Genomic DNA, 18,641 nt, shown 5'->3' with positions numbered 1-18,641 from the left:
GCCAGAGGTACGTGGCTGTCTTGGCTGCCCCAAACACGGCTCTGCCTGCTGGGACACACACTCCGGTTGGTGCAAGTCAAGGCTATGGTGGACTTCACCCTAGTTCACCCTGGCAGGATAGAAGCAATCGCTCGGTGGTTGGCAGAGCAGGCTGTGAAGATGTGTCCTTGTACCAGTGCACAAACCAGGGCAGAGAGGTGCCGCTCTGACTGCTTGGGCAGCTCATCAGGTCTTGCCAGGCTGTTGGGACGCCCCTAGAGCAGCCCCCGGCCCTGCCTCCCCATTGCCTCCCTGCGAAACGCTTGCAGTGCAGCAGGGAGTGCGGGAGCCTTTGTCGCTGCCCGAGCGTGGGCACGGGTGGGATGAGAAACCAACAAACTCATTTTCGCTCCTGACCTCAGCTGAGGCTGGAAGTGAAAAGATTTCCAGCAAACCTGGGCTGGTCAGAGTTGCTAACGAGGCTTTTCTTTGAGCAATGTTTTACATTCTTTAAAGATCGCAGGGAGCTCTTGGGAAGAATCTGCTAAAGTAAATGGCAGAGTCAAGTGTGCTGGCTTCTTTCTTTCCTTTTCTTTTCCCTTTTTTTTTTCCCTTTCCCCTTTCTTGATTCTCTTTATTATGTGGAGTTGCTCTGGCTCTTTCTCTCACTTCTGTTTCTCCTTTTGTTCTCTCTTTGTCTATTTATCACACTGTGAAGGTTGAAAGAGATGTTATTAATCTGGGAGAATGAAGGCAGGATTAGTGGTATGAATCGGATTTTGAGAGCTGTAATGATAGAAAGACTCGCTCTGCTGGCGGGCTGCGTGAGTTTGATAAATGGGGAGCACTCCAAACTGACTCGCGCCTTCCTCCGCACTGCTCGCTTTGCCCGCTGGGGCGTGCCATGCTCTCAGATCTGCCAGCCGTCCCACACCGCTCCTACCTGAACCAGAGCAAAAAGCCAAGGGTAAATCAGAGACAAATATCTCCCATTGCACTTAAAGAGATCATTTCTTTGAGCAGCTTTTTCAAAGGGAGTCCTGTCAAGTTCTTGGACAGCCTCGTGTGGAGGTAGGATCCTCGCTTGGAAGGTGGCTCGGAAGCGAGGCCCGCGTTGCTGTCCCCTGCCGTGGCTTTGCGGAGAGCAGCGGGAGGCAGCTCGGCTGCAGCAGAGCTCCTGGCCTGCAAGGCACAAGAAAAGTGGGAGTCATCTTTCTGAGGCTGCGCCTTGCTCTGTACTGGCATTCCCGGCCCCAGGGGATGGAAGAAGGTAGGGGGTGTTTGATCAAGTTGCACTGGGGTCTTTGCRCCAAAGTCTCACGAGTGAAGCAGTCCAGGAGGGGGATCCTGCCATGATGGGACATGATGTTCCCTTGTGATCTGCAAGCTTGAGGAGCAAAGAGGGTCCTGGGGAGAGCCGAGCAGGGGAGCGGGAACAGAGCAGCAGCCCCCAGGATAAGCAAGAGCAAAAGGTGCGGAGCAGCATCCTTATCTCGGGATGTGCTGTCCTGGAGTCACCTCCTGCACGTTCCCCCTGGGATGCCTTGGTGCAGCCCTGCCACATGCCCCTCTAGGGTGTGTGTTGGGCCAAGCTGCACCCTGCCGAGCCAGCTTGGGACAGTCCCGGTAAGTGTGGGTGTGTTGCAGTCCTGCAGTGCTTCATGAGTGGCCTCCTGGTAGTCCTTAGCTGGCCATGACTCCTGCAGTGCCAGCAGTGACTCCTGGGTTAGCTKCCTGCTGCCACAGCCAGCATGGCCTTTGTGGGGACCAGGGACCATGCATTTAATGAAAAGAGGCTCCACGGCCCTGGGCGCTGGGGCTGGAAGGTGCCCRTCGCTCCGGGTTTGCGGAGGGCGCAGAGCTGCCGGCTCCCTGCGAGAGCGGCTGCTTGTCTGGGCTGAGCAGAGGGCTCCTGCTCCGGGATAGCAGCCTGCGAGGGAGCCCCTGCTCGGAAGGAGGGATTGGATTGCAGGAGCCACCAGAGTTGTCAATGTCCCTTTAACTGCAAGGTAATGGACTCTCCCACGCTCGGGCTGAGCTCCCCTCCCGCCTTCGCGGGAGCGGTAATGATTGTCAAGGTAGAGCTAATGAGACGTGCACATCTTTAAAGGATCGTGGCTTCGGAGGCAAAATTAAAAAAAAAAGGGAGAAAAAGGCAGGGAGGGGGGATGGAGGGAAGGTCCAGCTGCACGGGCTTGGGGAGCAAGGTGTGTGCGGTCCCACMGGCTGCCCCCAAAATGATGAGTAGGGGCTCACTGTGCTGGCTCCCACTGAGCCCTGGAGCTCCCCAGTGTCCCCCCACGGTCTCTCTGCTGGTCTGTGCCCACCCGCCTGGCTCCCGTGCCCAAGGGGAGGGAACAGGGTGCCCTAGGGCTGCATTTTGGCCAGGCAAGCTGGGGCCTGGCCCACAGATCTCACAGCCAGGGGGACCAAGTTGCTGGAAAGTGGAAGAGGACAAAGGTGTGCGCATGGGCCACGCAGGCACAGGGAAGGGGCTGTGGAGGTGGCAAGACGTGAGCCAGAGGCAGCAARTCTGACTGCGTTAGAGCCGTGGTCAGGGCGTGATGGGGACAGAGGGAAGGGGAACAAAGCTCCTCTGGGACTCGGATGCCGGGAGTCATCCCACATGGCATGGGTAGGAAATGCCCCACGGGCATTCGTGGCTGCTGGGAGGTTGTGCGGATCAGGCTGKGTTAGGATCGGACCTTTGGAAAGAGCTGGAATGGGCACTGGGAAGCTGTGTGTGGTACACAGCGCAACTGCCTGCACTGACGTTTCCACCCGTTCTCACTATTCCAACTTCCCAGGTTGAATTGGTTCAGAGCAGCTAAACTAAATGAGGAGAGAAATGATCAGTCAAATATTCCTTAAATCCTGCCTTTAAGAGCTAAGTGCTTGGCTGAAACTTTAGGGCAGGTAATGAGGCTCTCTCCCGATCAACCTGTGATGTGGAAACTGCTAGATGGACCAGGCTGCGCCTGGAGGAAAGCGTGGGAGCTCCGGCACAGCTGGGAATGGTGCCCCCGGGTCACCACAGCTCTGCCCCCGTCCTGTCCTGCCCCACTGGACACCGCACACAGGGGCACGGGAAGGGAGGATGAGGGTTCASCCGCCTTACGTCTGGCTCTGCAGGCCTTAGGGTGCTGGTCTGAGGAGGCCCTCCCGGGATCGCTGCTTTTCTGCCGTCGGGAAGCCGCTTGGATCAGGAGCGACCCCCCTTGCGGGTGAGGTCAGGAAGGAGGTCCACACGTGGGGAGTAAATCCCAGCTGGGAGCTTCAGAGAGCAGCCTCCTCGTGCAAAATCTGTGTGGGTAACTCAGAGCCCCTCCACGTTCAAGGCTCCAAAATCTCMTGTAAGTCGTTACTGCAGGCTCCACCAACCCCAGTTTGCTCCAGGCGGAGCAGGTGAGAGCTTAGTGAGGAGTTGGGACCAAGAGGATTCCTGTTGCTCCAGAGGATCTCACCATTTTTCACTTTTAAGCTGAGATTTTTATCATGCTGCAAAAGCCATACTGACCTTGAGCTTTGCAGTGTCTCCATGAGGCTCTGTCAGCTTTGCCTGGGTGGTGCAAGGGGAGATGCTGCAGCCTGGGAAGGAAGCATTGGTAGGAGTGGTACCTCCCTGCAGGACACCATGTATTTCTGTGCCCTGGGGCAGGCTGTGCTTTCCTGCAGCCTCTGAAGCGATCCAAGGAGCTGTCGGTGAACAAGCTTTGCAGGACGCATTCTGGAGCAGAGGGATTGCTTTGGTGGAGGAAAGCTGGAAGCCCAGAAGGTAGCAGGGGAGAAAGGAGCAATAGTGGGCAAGATGGGATGGACCAAATGGGTGGTTCTGCCTCCAAGATATCCACTTCCCATCCGTCTGGGGTTGGGAAAGGSCATTCCTGGCTGTTCCGAGCAGGGTGTTGGTGCGGAGCTCCTGCACCCTGGCAGTGGTGCGGGTTTCCTGCTCATCATGTGGCACCTGCCTGGCATCGCCCTGCTGTCCTGCTCTGCTCTGGGCCTCTCCCAGGCAAGAATGGGGGACCCACAGAGATTCCTCCTTTGTAGGCAGGTTTTTAGGCCTTCTGTTGTTAATTATTGAGATGTAATAATGTGATTAGTGCACTATTAAAAAAAATCGCTGATATGATTACCATGGATTTAATATCACATGATATATCATTACATTGTTACATGCTGACAGATGTAATTGAAATACACTTATTGGAGCCTGGGGTCGTGTTTCATTCAATCACAGGAGCACCTCCGGGGGGCACAGCAGAAATGGCTTAAGAAAAAATAAATAATAAATAATGGAGCGGAAATTGTAATGAAAACAAAGAAACTTGCAGCCTGCTCAGATGTGGGGCAACAGCTGCTTTGGCTTATTCTCCATAGGAATTGAGAAAGGTGGAAGCTGGAAACAGCCCTCATGGATCAGCTGGACGTGTTGGTAGGAGCCAAATCATCCAAGTTTAAATTCTCTATGTGGGGACGAGAAGGGAGGTGTTTTATGGCCCTGTGTGCAGGGTGGCTCCCTGCTGCTCCCCTAACTCTGCCTCTTTTGGAGGGGKTGCTGGGCACCCTGGTGCTGCAGAGGGTGCCGGGGCAGGATGGGGCTCCTGTGAGACCTTGGAGAGGCCATGGGAGCTGCTTCGTGTGCATTTGTTACTCCGATCATAAGTGCTAAGTTGCTTTRTCCCCTTTGGCAAGGGGTCTGGTGAAGGGAGAGGGTCTCCCAGAGCTACAACCAAGACAGGGGTACCCCGGCCCCGTCGCACTGCAAGTCCCGGGGGTTGCTTTGGCGCCGAGAGACRGGGTGACTGTGGAGCTGCAGGGGCTCCCTTTGGTCTGAACCCCATGCGAAACGAGGGAAGGAGTTTGGGAACGAAGCAAAGGGGAGTTTTCCAGCCTGGAAGGGCCCGGCAGGGCAAGCGAGCTTGAGACATCTGGATGTTTGCATAATGACACACGGGCATCTGGCCCTGCATCGCTCGCTGGGCTTCGGCGGGCGCGTAGCCCCGGGCGCCGATGCCTCTGTCTGAGGAGCTGTGTTAAAAACCGTCTGATGCTTAGGGGGCATTTCTGTTTCACATGGGCCTTTCTTGATAAGCTTTTTTTTTTTTTTTTTTTAAAAGTGCCCCATCCACCTCATCCGCAGAGCCAGAGCACCTCCCAGATACATCCAGCATTCCCATCATAAGCTCTTGTTTTGCAGGGAGCTGTGGAAATTCGCATCCAGCTGGTGTGGGAGCCCTGTGGCTGGGAAGGCTCTGGCAAGCATCTTTCTTTTGAGGTTAAAAACATAATTTCAGTCTGACCTCTGAGTTCCAGAGCTTTTGTTGGTTTTCTCTACCCCCAGATGGTTTTTGTGTGTGATTTCAAAATAGCCTCTTTCTCTTGGTTGAAGCTATCTGATGCGTCCGCTTCTCATTCGAGGATTGTTGTGTTTTATTAATGCTGTTATTATTCCATTACTGTCATTGTGCTCTTTTATAGCAAATAGCTTAATTTAGTTGAGACACACAGATGCTGAGAGTTTAAGTGAAATCTTCGGCACTTGGTATGCTGGGCACTGAGCAGATAGTCCCTGAGCACTTGGGCATGAACCTTTCCCTTAAAAACAAACCCGCTGCTGGGGGAGTGTTGGGGGCTTTGGCATGGAGCAGAATGGGTGGGGGATACATCTTTGTGGAGGACCCCATTTAAATGGGACTTCAAGTGCATGGGGATAAAGCTCCCGCTGAAGGATTCATCCCCAGAGTGGGCTCTCATGGGGCTCCGTGGAGTCCAGCTGCAGAATAACGTGTGCTTTGGAAAGCTGGGCTGTGCTCTAAGCAGCTGTGAACAGGGGAAGGGGAGAGGGGCTCGTGCCCGCATGGCTTGGGAACCAAAGTSCTCTTGTTGGAGTGACCTGTGTGCTGAAGCCCCAGGGAAGCCGCAGCGGAGCCYGCGGGAAGCTGCTGTAATCCAGGCTAAGCACCTCAGCTCCTCCTCAAATTTTATCTTTTATTGGTGGCAGATGTTCGGCTGAAATGGATGCTTCTTGCACAGGGCCTCTGGGCTTTCATTAATACCAATGATAACTATTCCACTTTGTCTCCTATACTTCTCCTGCCTCTCCCCCCTTAAAAATGGAAAGGTAAAGCCAGATCCCCATTAGCACAGTCTTATTATGCACTTAAATCAACTCTTCCTGCTGTGGTAAAAGCTGCTGATCTTGGCATTACCACTACCAAAAGTACTTAACGTGGGGCAGGGAAAGCAAAGTGTAAAACAAAGTGCAGCCAAGGGGAGCTGCCCAGGTTGGAACGGAGCTGACTGCGCTGCCTGCTCCCCGCCAAGGAGCCGAGCAGGGTGGCAACTGGAGCAGGCGCTTGGTTGGAAGGCTGCTTCCCTGGTCCCTGTTGCTCCCAAACACCCTAATTCCCCACGGGGGGATCCTCTGCACTCTGCAGCCCCTCAGCTGCAGCCTGGTGCTTGGGGCGCAGCTGGCAGAGCTCTGGTCCCCTCTTTGTGATGTGAAGAGCTTTGCTGTGATAGAAGAGCAGGGGACAGGAGGGTACAAGGCCCTCGGAATAGCCCTGGAGTCTGGAGAAGCTGCCGGGATCGTTTCATCTGCCTGCTCTGCGGCAGCTTTGGGGCTTTATCTGGCTGTCGAGAGGAGCGGGGTAGCTAACGACGTGCACGGAGCATCCTCTGCGGAGCAGGCCCGGAGCCCCGTTTTGCTGGAGATCTGCTTTACCGCTTAGGAGAAACGAGTTAACCTCCCTTTGATCTCGGTTCATGGCTAACCCTCTAACAAAGTCCTGYGTGTGCGAGGAGATCGATACTGCAGGCATTGAATTTAACACCCGCCATCAGCTCGAGCGCAGCACGCGCAGCGCCGGCTCCCACCGCTCGGAGCCGGCTGGCGGGGAGCCCGTTTGCCAGCCCCGCGGGGCGGCAGCCGCTCGTCGCAGAGGGATCCGGCTGCTCTGCCGGCTCCTGCCGGCCCGCGCCCCTGCTCCCTGCCCTCCTGCACGCGCTTTGCAGCCTGGATGCGATGCTGAGCACGGGAGCAGGGTGCTCAGGTGCTGCCGCGCTTGCCGGGTGCGGGTGTTTGTGTGAGGGCATCGTTGCTGCTTGCGGAGGGGGACCTGCCGCTGCAGGGCAGACTCTGCTGAGCCTAACRAAGAAGGTGCTGCAAGGTAACATCTGAAGCGGTGCAAGTGGGAAAGGTTGAGCTCTCAAGTGACCAAGTAGTGTTTCTGTAGCCGCAGACCTGGCRACGGAGACCTAACAAGATGAGTGGAAAGGCGCTGGGACACCTTGCTGTCTGCAAGCCCCTTGCTCTTTGCTGGCTTTCGGGCCTCTGCGGGGGCCTTCCTCTTCCACCCGCACTAGTAAGTCRCTGGGACCCGCAGTTCTCCTCAGACCCTCCAGCAGCAGCAGGCATCAGTAGCATTTCCCCGCAGGGCTGGCAGGGAAGGGCCGGCTGCGGTGTTGAATCCAGCAGGGCAGTTCTTGTCCCTGCAGTGCGTCCTGCCCTGCCACCAGCGCTGCAGTCCCCCCAGCACCACCCCCAGGAACCCCCTCTGGCCGCATCCTTGTCCCCAGTCTTTCTAATCTCTGCTTTCGTGACCTCTCTTCAGATCTGTCCTTCTGCAGCGTGTGGCCCGGCCCCTGGACCGTCTCCCTCTGTTTGCCCTTCCATCCCGAGCAGGGCTCCGCAGGTTTGTCTCCTGCTGCCCCAGCTGGCCGTGCCGGCGGGGCCCGGTCACGTCGCCTGCTCGACTGGTGTTCGCATCCATCAGAGCTCTTAGAGGGGTCTCTGCTTTAACCTYCCCCGTCTTAACCCTGACCTGAGTCAACAATCCCGAGGAAGAGCCGCTGCTTAGATGATCCAGTGTAAACTCTACCTTTGATTAGACAGGTATCGTCCCCACAGCAGTGCCTTGTTAGCTTGCCRTGGTGTTCCCTCGCTGCAGCCCTGAGATCCTCTGACATGGGCAAGGGACACGGCCGCTGCCCTCCTAATCTTTATTGATCTTTTCCCTGCTGCCTTGTGCATTGTATTCACCTGCCATTCTCTTGCTCTTCTGGCTGCCTCCCTTCTGAGTGGGTTTGAAGCCTGAGGGAAGGCTGAGAAACTCTTATTTTATTCACTTCTTGCAGAGCAGTAACACCCAGAGGCGTAAAGAGCATCAGAGCTCTTTTGGACAGGGTGCCGTGCCAAATAAGAAGGGAAAAAAAAAAAAAAAGGAATGTTTGCCCAAAGAGTCTGCTGTGTGGGAAGAGGAGAGGGAGCAGGATGCATCTTTCCTTGGCCCATGGTCTGTCCTGTGTAGGCCAGATCCTCAGCATTGCAGCAGAAGTGGGTCTTGGAGAAGGCCGTGGACCCTTCCCAGGAAGGCAGGACATGACCTGAGAGCGTGGAAGGAGCTGAAGGATGAGAGCACAAGGAGAGATGTGCTGAGAGGTGCAGGCAAGTATTCCTGCAGGATTATTTCTTTTCTATCTGTCGCAGCAGGGCTTGCAAGGACAGGTTATAGCACTGAGGTGTCACCCAGTTTCCCTGCCTCACTGGCACCGTGCAAGCTTGTGCCCTTCCAAGTGCCAGGGGGTGACCAAYAAACAGAAGCACCTGCAGCATGAACAAGTGTGCAGCTGTACAGCAGCTCGCCAAGCCGTTCCCTTCATGACATGACCCTCCATAGTCCCATCTTCACTCTTCTGGATGTCTGTGAGCAGCAGCTGAACCACTCCTGGACACATCCCTTCYCAAAATGTCTGTAGCACCAGGTACGGAGACGCTTGCAATGCTGTGCTTGCTGCAAGGGTAGCATGTCCACTGTGGATAAATGACTTTGTTCTGCACTGGAAAGAAAAGGAGTCAAAATGTCACATCAGTGTTTCACCGAGCAAGGGATTGCTCCTTTGGAGGGGATGTGTTGCCCTCGGAGGGTTTACTTTTGTGCTTCCCAAGTGGAACTGTTGCAGTGCAGTGGAATGATAGGATATTTTGGTTTTCCATTGTGATTTAGGATGCCAGGCAATGCTAAAGTGTTGGTGTTTTTTGTGGGGCAGATGCTCTCTTTTCCAGCTTGTTACAGGGACACGGGGCCATGCTGGGAGGGAGGACAGCTCCCACAGAGGTGCTCCTTGAGACTGACTCTCAAGGTGCGTAGAAATGAGCTGTGATCCTGTCATTCCCATGGGTGCTTCTTGAAGATGTCCCTTTTGGCAACATACCCTCCAACTTAGCAGCCGACAGATGGAATAAGCTCTAGGGCAAGGGGCAGCGTTTTGCACCCGGGGAGCGCTGAGGAGCCGCAGAGCTCATTGCCCTGGTGCACCGTCCTTGTCCCTGCCGCTTCCTGCAACCACCTGAGATATCTTTGTCCTAAACCCTCAATTCCTTAGATGRAAAAATAAAGAAAAAACGGGGATCCAATCCCTTGGGCACGGCCGGGCAGAGCCGAAACCGCCTCCTCCCGTGCGCAGGGCGAGTGGCCCGTGGGCACCGCGGGATTTGGGCCACCCAGGGSCCTTTCCCATGCGGGCAGCAGCCCYGTCGTGTGCAAATCCCTGTGCGGCAGCAGCAGGAGAACGCTGCGTTTCCCTCCTCCCCTCTCCGGAGTAAATAATGGTGCTTTTTATTTAGCTATTATTTCCCGGTGGCAGATATCTCCTAGGCTGTCTGTTTAACTATCTTTATCTCGCCCTCCTTCTCTGTTTGATATAGTTATAGATAAACAGATAGCCACCTTAGTAAATAACACGTTTTTAAGAGACCGGTGGTAGGGCTAACAGTGCAGCAGCTGTTGATTTGTCTTTCACTGTTTTTTCTTTTTTTTTTCTTCTTAAGGAAATGCTTTAAATAAGGGATACTTCATCTATTAAAAAAAAAATACACTTGTAGCAGCTGCTAAGCCCATCCATAAGCCTGCTTTACGTTGTATTTGTGATGGGACTGACAGTGCATGGAGGAGCCTGATTATACACAATTCCATTTTAGCAAGCCCTGCGATGTAATTTCACAGGGCGATCAGTGTTTGAATGTAATAGCAGCCTGTGCTAAGGTGTCAGAATATTAAAGGCGCTAATGGAAAAGCTCCCTGGTACACAAGGGGGACAGCATTACAGGAGACGTCGCAGATGGCTGGGCACTAAACTAATGGGGCAGGATCCAAGAAGGGAAAAAAAACCTAGAGAAGGGAGAGCTCACGGGAACGCGGGCACCTGCTTCCCTCTCACACGGAAATTAAACCGCGGGCGAGGGAGAGACGAGCGTGTGTGTGTGTAAAAATAGAAATCGAGGGGGAAGAATACCCTCCTGGAGGAAGGATGGAGGGTTTTGACAGCGAGCCTGGGCCCGGCTTTGGCATGGGAAGGCCTGGGGCTGGATCACAGCGGGGATGCTGGGGGCACAGAGCATGGGCAGGCTCACGGGCACTGCTGGTGGCCCGAGATCCATCGATGGGGGAAGGAGTGGGTGTCAGTGGGTGCTGTTATCCGGATTCACGTAGCATGGCAGAGTTGTGGCTCCCGTTGGATGTTGCAGCCTCCAGTGACATCCGTGGTAGGGAAGAAGAGTCCAGTGGCTTGGCCCATGCTGGGGCCAGCTGTGCTGCTGCCCAGGCTCGTGGACCGGGGCTGCCAGGGGCCTTTTCCAGCACCCCAGAGGCATCTTCCCATGGACTGCAGGGCCCTGAGGAAGCGCGGAGGGAAACGCGAGCGGCGCTTCCTCACCTGTCTGGGCGAGGCCAGGCCTCCCTGGCCTTCCCGAGGCCCGGGAAGGGCTCCCTGTGCCCGCACCGCGGAGCCGCCGCGCAGGTTTCCTCGTGGCAATGCAGCCGTCCAGGGACCCAGACCTCTGCCTTTGTTTTCCTTCTGTCCCAACACAGGGCTCRGACCCAGCTCCCCAAGACATAATCCCAGCGTGTCACCAGCCTCAGAGCGCACAGCCCCCGGGAACATTTTATCCAGGATAATCCTTAGCCTGGGAGCGAGGCGGAGACGGTTCTTGTTCAAACATGGGGAGATATGAGGCCTGAGGCCTCGCTTGGCTCTCGGACACCCCGCGCTTAGGCCCAGCACCGGGTCTCAGTCACAGAAACCCCAGCATGAGCAGATCCTGCAGGGCTCACGGGGCCTGTTCCCCTTTGCTGAGCGGCGCTGCCGAGGCTTTGGAGCCCCAAAATGCTTCCTGGAGAAGGAACGCAGCTAAGAAGGAATTAAGAGAATKTAAGAGAAGTTCAGAGAAATTTTGACATGGCCGTGTGTTACTTGTGGAAAAGCAGGAGAAGGGTGGACTGAGGCTGCTCGGACACAGGGCTGGGTGGGCAGGAGGAGCAGCATGGGACCATCACGTGCCTCAGTTTCCCGTTGTGGACCATGAGTGGGTCCCACTCATGTGGGTTGCTCAGACAAGGGCTCTCCGTCCGCCCTCACAGGGCTCCCCAGTCTCGGCTTGTGTCTGTAGGCAGTGCTGCAATGCAAGCAGTAACACGCAGCGGGGTTTCTCTTGCAGGGCTTCGCTGCGTGCGCGGCCCGCGTGCGCCCTGCATGCAGATGTGGCGGCACGGGCTGCTCGCTTTATTAAGGAGAAAGCACATCTGGCTGGTTGGCATCGCTGAACCTTACCTGCCACCTCGCTGCTGTCCCCTTTGCATGGGACATCTCCTCTTGTGGGGCATCGTCCCCAGGGCTGGGGGTTATCTCACCTCTAAAGCAGTTCACAGAGCTGGGCAGGGCCTGGCAGCTCCCCACGTGCTCTCTGCCTTGCAGGTCAGTGCTGACCTCTCCCAAAACAGGAATATTGGTATTTTTATTTCTTTAATTTACTGGTACGATGCAAAAAGATGTGTAACCCGCAGCTTACAGGCAGACTGAGGTGGTCACAGGCTGGGCTGGCAGGTGCCCGTGTGCCGAGGCTGTCCTGGCAGCACGGGATGCAGGAGAGCTGTTTTCCATGGAAGCCTTTGCCTGGCTGCRCGGGGTCAGCGAGGCGCCCGTGAGTACCCGCGCTCCCGGTGCCATCCCAGGGCGGCCAGAGGCTGCGCAAGTCAGAACSTGCGTCGAAATTGAGGAAAATACAAATTTCCACTATTGCAGATCCTATAAAAACTTGTTGCCCACCTTCAATGGGACCGGAGCGGGAGGTAGGGAGAAATTCCCTCTCTGTAGATCTACTTGGCAGAGGACTTGCACCCTCTGCTCTTGTCTTGATGATCAGCACGGGTGCTTAATCTACACCTCCAGCCCCTGGTGGCAGGAGCAGAGCTTGTTCCTSGGGTACCCAGTGCTGCTCCCCGGTGCTCGGCGGGCACCGAGCAAAAATTAATCAGTGCCAGGGCTCRTGCAGCTTGCGGGGCTCTACTTGGCCAGTGCAGAGGCCCCCGCACTGCCGTGGTTGCCCAAATTAAACCCCTCTTGTTAGCGGCGCGGCGGCGATGTGCACTGCAGCCGGGCGCGGGCACAGCAAGGCAGGGATGGATGGAGTCGGTGTCAGGGCAGCAATTGCTTATCATGCCTTATCTGGGAATATGAAACTGTATTGCATGACATCCAGAGGCAGGCTGAATAGATATGCCAATTCATCTCGAGCCCGGGCTTTGACAAGCTAGACTGCCCTTGTTGAAAGGCATCAGTCAAACAAGAGCTGCTGGCTGCTTTTCCCTTTCTTATACTTTCCCTCGCTCCGTCTCCTTCTCTCGCTGCCTCCCCTCCCTCCTTTTCTCTAAGCTTTTTCCGCACGAAATTGAAAAGCTTTGGAAATAATAATAATAAAAGCCCCCCCAACTAATACCGTTTTAAGTACCCCCCTCCCCGAATGGCATTGATAAGGAGCCCCAGTGTATGAAGGCATGTTTAGATAACATTGAGAATATTATAGCGAGTGAGGGAAAGTAGGGGGAAAAGCTTCCTGCCGCGTCTAAGCCGGGAAAGGCGACGGCACCCTGGCTAATACGAGTGTTTAATATTTGATGTGTTGGGATAAAGCAGGATCACCTTCGAATTGAATTGAGTGTCAGAATGAGAATCTATTACTGAAATTCTTGTGTGATTTGACAGCAAAGCAGACGATGTTATTCTTCACTAGTTACTGCAATCTTCTCCCCTACATCACTTAAATATTTTTTTCTTTGCTTGAGTAAACACACATTATCCTTTTTTTCCACCCCCCTTTTCCTTTTTTCTCTCCCTCTTTTATACTTATTTTTTTATTTTTTTTTAAATCAAACCTGCCTTTTGCAGGGCTGATGGAGTAGATTGTTATTTCTTTATTTGTCCTATTAAATGGAATTCCTGATCGTTTAATCCTGCTTTTGTAAGTGATTCAAAAATACTTGAAAAGCCGTGAATGCAGCAGCACTTCTGACTAAACTGCTTAAAAGGGGTGAGTTATACCGGGGTTTGCATGGAGCGGGCGAAATTCCTGCCTCCCGGCAGCCAGCTGGGCTTGTGTCTGCGTGGCAGATGCCACCAAGGCTGGGGACAGGGCTCGGTGTCCCCATCTGGATGGATGAGCTTCCTTCCACATGGAGCAGAGCTGTCAGCTGCAGGTTGGAGCTTCTGCTTGATGGTCACCTGTCCTTACGTGGATGCATCGGGCTCCRATGCCAGCTCCGTGCTACCACCACATGTGGCAACAGGCCCTCAGTGGTGGCCTTGGGTTTGCCGTTGTCTCAGACAGCATCCGGAGGTTTCCACAGCAGGAAATGCCAGCAGAAATTCCCAGCTCCCATCCTGGCGCTGGGTTTTGAATTACTCGCAGTTAAAACAGGGTGGTGAGGGCTTTGCTGCTGGCCTGGGTGCTGTGCAGAGCCTGCGTCTAAGACAACCCCTGCCCCGAAACTTAAGGTTATTGGGCTTTGCTGAAAGCATTTTGAGCTGTGTTCCAAAGCCCACTTAGTGGTAGACGTGACCTTTTTTTCTTGCCAGCGGACAAAGTGATATAAAACCTTGACACCCCATCATGAAGGCAGCTGAACGAGGTGAGTGGAGGGAAATGCTTATTTGGGGCATTTACGGCACACAGTTGACATGACAAGAGGAAGAAGATACTTTYGCTGTCACAAAGTCATTTTCTCCATTGCGAAGATGTCACGGGGGTCAGTGCCGATCCGCGGGGGGCCTGATCCCTGGAGGAGCAGGGCCTGYTCCCGCTGCTCCCAGAGCCACGCGGGAAGGCGTCCGCAGGGAGAACCGCTGCGGAAATTGCACCGCCGCTTGCGTCCTGATGAGAGCAGGTTTTTCTCAGTCTTGTTTTTTCTTTTGGAAATTTCTAACTGGGATTTTAACGGTGCAAATCCTTGCATTGACACTYGCAGAAAGGCCAGGGAAGCTCTGATCTGGCCCCGCCAGGGTCTGTGCCTGGTCCCRGCAGAGCCCGCAGCCTCCCGGGGTGACACAGCAGCCCTTGCTGCTCGAGGCAGCTCATGGCAGTGCAGGCAGGAGCTGTGAGACTCYCCGGGTACAGGCACATCCTGACCTTTGCACGAACGCCCTGTTTGCAAGGTGCAAGATGTTAAATCTTACCGTAATGTGACTGCGAAACACCAGATTTTGTGAAGTGTGCCGGGCACTTCCCCATAAATAAATGATGGAGCATTATTCAGTCCACTTAGATCAATACATCAGCTTGACAAGTTCCAGTTCTGGGAATTTTCTGACCCCCTGGACCATTTTCCCTGCAACCGTGCTGCTTGTAAACCGCAACGGTGCAGCCCAAACAAGTGCCCGCTCCAGAGGCGGGACGGCTCTGTGCTTGAATTGCCCCCGTGCTGCCCCGGGCTGTGGCACGCAGCTGCAGGTACCGCTCGGGTCCTTCCTGGCGATGCTTCTGTCTCTGGTGGTGAGTCCCTGCCTCCCAAGCTGGGTGTTTTGTGCGGCACAGGGGTCCCAGGGAGCTCCTGGTCCTGCCTCCACACTCCCACAAGGATTGGCACCCGATGCTACAGGAGTGGGAGCTCATCCCTCTGTGCTTTTGGAACCAGCCCGGATGCTGTGATGGGTAAAACTGGGTAAAACGGGGCACACTGGCCCCCAACATCCCTATGCTGCAGGCTCCACTAGCTCCCACCTGTCCCCACTGCCCATTCCCCCTGCGTGGGGTTTTCTGCAGGTTGTCCAAGGCACGGGTTACCTAAGGACTTACCTCCCATGCTGGCACTTTTGCAGGGCATGGATTATCTGTGGTACTGCCTMTATGCATGAGAATACAGTACGTTTCCTAATCCCCTGCTGCTGTTAGCTCGCATTTATCACCAGAGCATCTGCTTACCTTTGATTTGAGAGCCCTGCATYGGGGACCCGGGGTAGTGCTTGTCTGCGAACTGCTGCGTATGCCTGTGGGACTGTGTAAGCAAATAAATATAATTAATAATAATCTGACTTCAGAGGAGCCTTGGCAGGGAGGTAAACGCAGAATTACAAACAAAAGCGGGGAAAAAAGGGAGACTCCTATGAGCTGGTGTGAATGCGTGGAAGTTATTGTGCTGAGGCTGCTTGCAAATGATTTTGTAGAAGCAATATTGCTAGTTTTCAGCAGCTCAGCTTGGCTGTGTTTGCTTTTCATTCAGATTTTTGCCCAGAAGTGTTTTGAAATAGTCTTTATAAAGATGCCTGCGTTTTTATCAGTTGGAAGGTAGACATAAAGAAGATGCTTCGGGGTCTTGTCCYCCTTCATGTTGTACCTGGAGAGGAGCAACACGGCACCTGCAGCCTGGGACAAACTGGAGGGACAAATTGCTGTCTCACGGCATTTTTAAAACCTTTGGCTTTCGATTGACTGGAGCTGCATCCGCTTTTCTCCCGGTTTGCCAGGGATAAGYGCAGACCCGGATGCGCCCGCTGCGGGCGGTGGCGATGGAGCGGGCGGCAGAGCCGTGACCCTGCCGTGTCGGGCAGCGCCGGGCGCTTCTGTCTTGCTTTAACAGTCAGAAGAAGAACTTTCCTGTTTAAAGATTAAACGTTGCGTTTAAATATTAAACAGCAAAGCTCCTCTCTCTTGATTGTGTGGCTGCTGCCGGCAGGCGGCTCAGAATTGCCAATTTTAATTAAAAAGCTTTATTTTCGAGCGCGAGCCGCGGATGGCACATCCCGGCGCGCTTCTCCCGCGGCAGCTCCGGGGTTCTGCCCCTGTGCACCAGCATCCCCATCTGCTTGTGCTAAAGGGACGGCCTCCCCGAGGCCCCGCGTGCGAGCGGCCTCGCCTGGGACTGATCAATGCCCCTGGCACTTCCTTCCAAAACCCCAGGAAAAACAATTAAAACCCAATCGATCCTGCAGACAGCTTTGAATATGCATAAGTGCACACTTGACCTTCAGTGGTCAGGGCAGCCTGCGCAGCGGCTGCTTAGCGAGTTTGCTCAGGTATTGCGGCTGTACCGAACGACCTTGGTTTGCAAAGCAAAAGGCCACGGCGAAGAGGGCCCGGCGCCGGTCCGGAGCGCGTGGCGTGGGGTGCCTGCCTTCCTCGGGCACCCCGTGCATGTGTCTGCCTGTGTGGGGCTTGGGACCGGGAGCCTGGTTTGCTTAAACCTGGAGCTGAGGTTTGGTTGCTCGTGGGATGCCCTTGCAGGTGCGGGAGGAGGGTGAGGTGCTGCTCCAGGCGCCCCTGCTCTTTGGGCCGGAGCCCAGGAGAGGGAGCCACACGYGGAGCTGCGCAGCCGTCACCCACACAGGGGTGCCAGGGCCGCCCGGCTCCCCTGCTCCCTGGCATTGGGCCTCAGGGAGCCTCGCCGGCCATGGAGATCCTGGCACGCGTTTCTGGAAGGCCTCGCTGTAGTGTACACAAAGTGTAATTTCAGTGAATTATGCATAGACTTAATTAGGAGTTTTAATTGCTAATCATCTCCCAATAGGATTAGCAATGCTGTCTATTAATTATCCGTGGCGCCCTCTGTTTTGCTAAGGCAGGAGTAACAAAGCGGCGTAAATGGTTACGTGGGGCCCTAATAAATTACCTCCCTCCGAGCGGGGCTGCCGAGGGCTGCGGTGGCCCATGGTGGCCCTGGGTGGCATGAGGAGCTCCCTGGCTCTGCAGCCGTCCCCAGCGGGCTCCCTGTGCCCAGGGGCCCAGTGTGGCCTTGTCTCTTTGCACCGCGGGTGGCTTGTCCCCAGGCATTGCCAACTCACCTCTCCTTGGCAGCACCGAKGGTGGCCCTTAGGGAGGCCTGAGCGGCAGGAAGGGCTGCAGCAGCCCCAGAACGAGCTCTCAGCCCCGTCTCATGCCTGTCCYGTGTGAATCTGTATTGAATGTGTTACCTGTAGATGCCACACGTGCCTGGCGGTGCAGCCAGGCCCGGGCACGCAGGGCGCCCCTTGAAGCGCGTCCACGTGCGAGCTGCGTGACGGTCTGACCCTCTGCTTCTCTCTTGCAGGCGTACAGCTTTGCCATGGGGAGTTGGCCAAAGAACGGGCTCTTAGACATGAACAAAGGACTGAACCTACAGCACATAGGGAGGCCTCACAGCGGGATAGGTGAGTGACGCGGCCCGGCGCCCTGCCCCGCGGCTCTGCTCCTGCGCACTCGGTGATGAGACCCAGCCTGAGTGCCYGGGGGTCTCTGGCTGGGGAGGAGGAAGGGTGGGCAGGACGAGCRCCCTGCTTTGGTTTGGGCCGTGTATCCCTGGCTGCTTGTTCACTTCCCTGTCACTCCCAGAAYTGGCATCTTTGTGCCAGGCTGTGGTTCCTCTCCAGGCCTCTGTGTCCCAGCGCCCGTGTGACAAACGTGTGTCCAGACCCGTGCCACAGCACATGTGCAGCACCCACGGCCCAGACAGGTGGGTGATGTCTGGGGAGCACGTCCTGCTCTCGGCCTCCCCCTGCACGTCCCTCTGCTATGGGGCTGCTCCCCTCTTTGGCAGTGCCCAGGCTGGGTTTGACACAGGCAGTGCCTGGGCTCTGTGCCCGGTGCTGTGCAGGGGCCCCAGGCTGGGCTGGATGCTCCCTGTCAGGTCAGTACCCCAACTGCTTTGGATACTGCGTTTATCCTGGGAACRGAGGCTCTCACGTGTCCCAGCTCCTGGGCAGAGTGGTTTGGGAGCTCGCTCTGCAGGGGGAGGACACAGGGTCCAGCTGGAGAACTCAGCAGTCTTCTGGTTCACTCACACATGTGATGAGTTTCATGGTCCCACAGCCTGCTTCGAGGTAAACAGCTGTGACCCCTGTGCACACTGGCACAGCTCCATGTTTCCCCTAGTCCCTCCACAGCRGGGGTCAAAGTGATATGGAGGAACACCTGGCCTGGGACACTGAGGCTGGAAGCGCCCAGCTGGGCAGCAGGGACTGGCAGGAGCTCCATGTGGGTACCAGGGAGCTGGCCCACATCCCCCGGGATGCACACAGGACCATAAGTCAAAGGGCTGCATTTTTCCTGCCCATCTTCTTTCTCCGGGGGTATTGGAGAAATACCCTCTCACCTTGGAGATCAGCAGCCAGGTGTTCTCCGTGCCTCCTAGCCCTTTATCTGCTGTCACTTGTGAGCACTTAAGTTTGCAAGAAGGTAAGATTTGCTTGGAAAAGTCACCTGCTACCTGGGCCTCGAGGAAGCTGTTTAATATTGTTTCAAGACTCTAACCATTAAACTCTCCAATCAATCCAAGTTAAGGAGATGAATTATTTAAAGCTCACCAGCTTTTAATTAGCAAGCTCCTTTTGAACTATGGATCTGGTTGCATTATTGACGG

General features: G+C 55.3%; 1 protein-coding gene across 1 annotated transcript in view; it reads left to right on the top strand.

The window, feature by feature from the left end:
* ERI3 (ERI1 exoribonuclease family member 3) overlaps positions 1–18,641 on the top strand; it is a 114,903-nt gene that overhangs the window by 64,706 nt on the left and 31,556 nt on the right. Inside the window, exon 6 of the mRNA XM_026033384.1 lies at positions 17,334–17,433. Coding sequence (XP_025889169.1) covers positions 17,334–17,433 — 100 coding nt within the window. The remainder of the gene's footprint in view (positions 1–17,333; positions 17,434–18,641) is intronic.

The sequence above is a fragment of the Nothoprocta perdicaria genome, unplaced genomic scaffold (genome assembly GCF_003342845.1).
Source record: "Nothoprocta perdicaria isolate Ctin4 unplaced genomic scaffold, notPer1 scaffold_0, whole genome shotgun sequence".
Taxonomy (NCBI): domain Eukaryota; kingdom Metazoa; phylum Chordata; class Aves; order Tinamiformes; family Tinamidae; genus Nothoprocta; species Nothoprocta perdicaria.
Note: the sequence above shows the minus strand (reverse complement) of the source record. Positions and strands in the feature narration are given on the sequence as shown.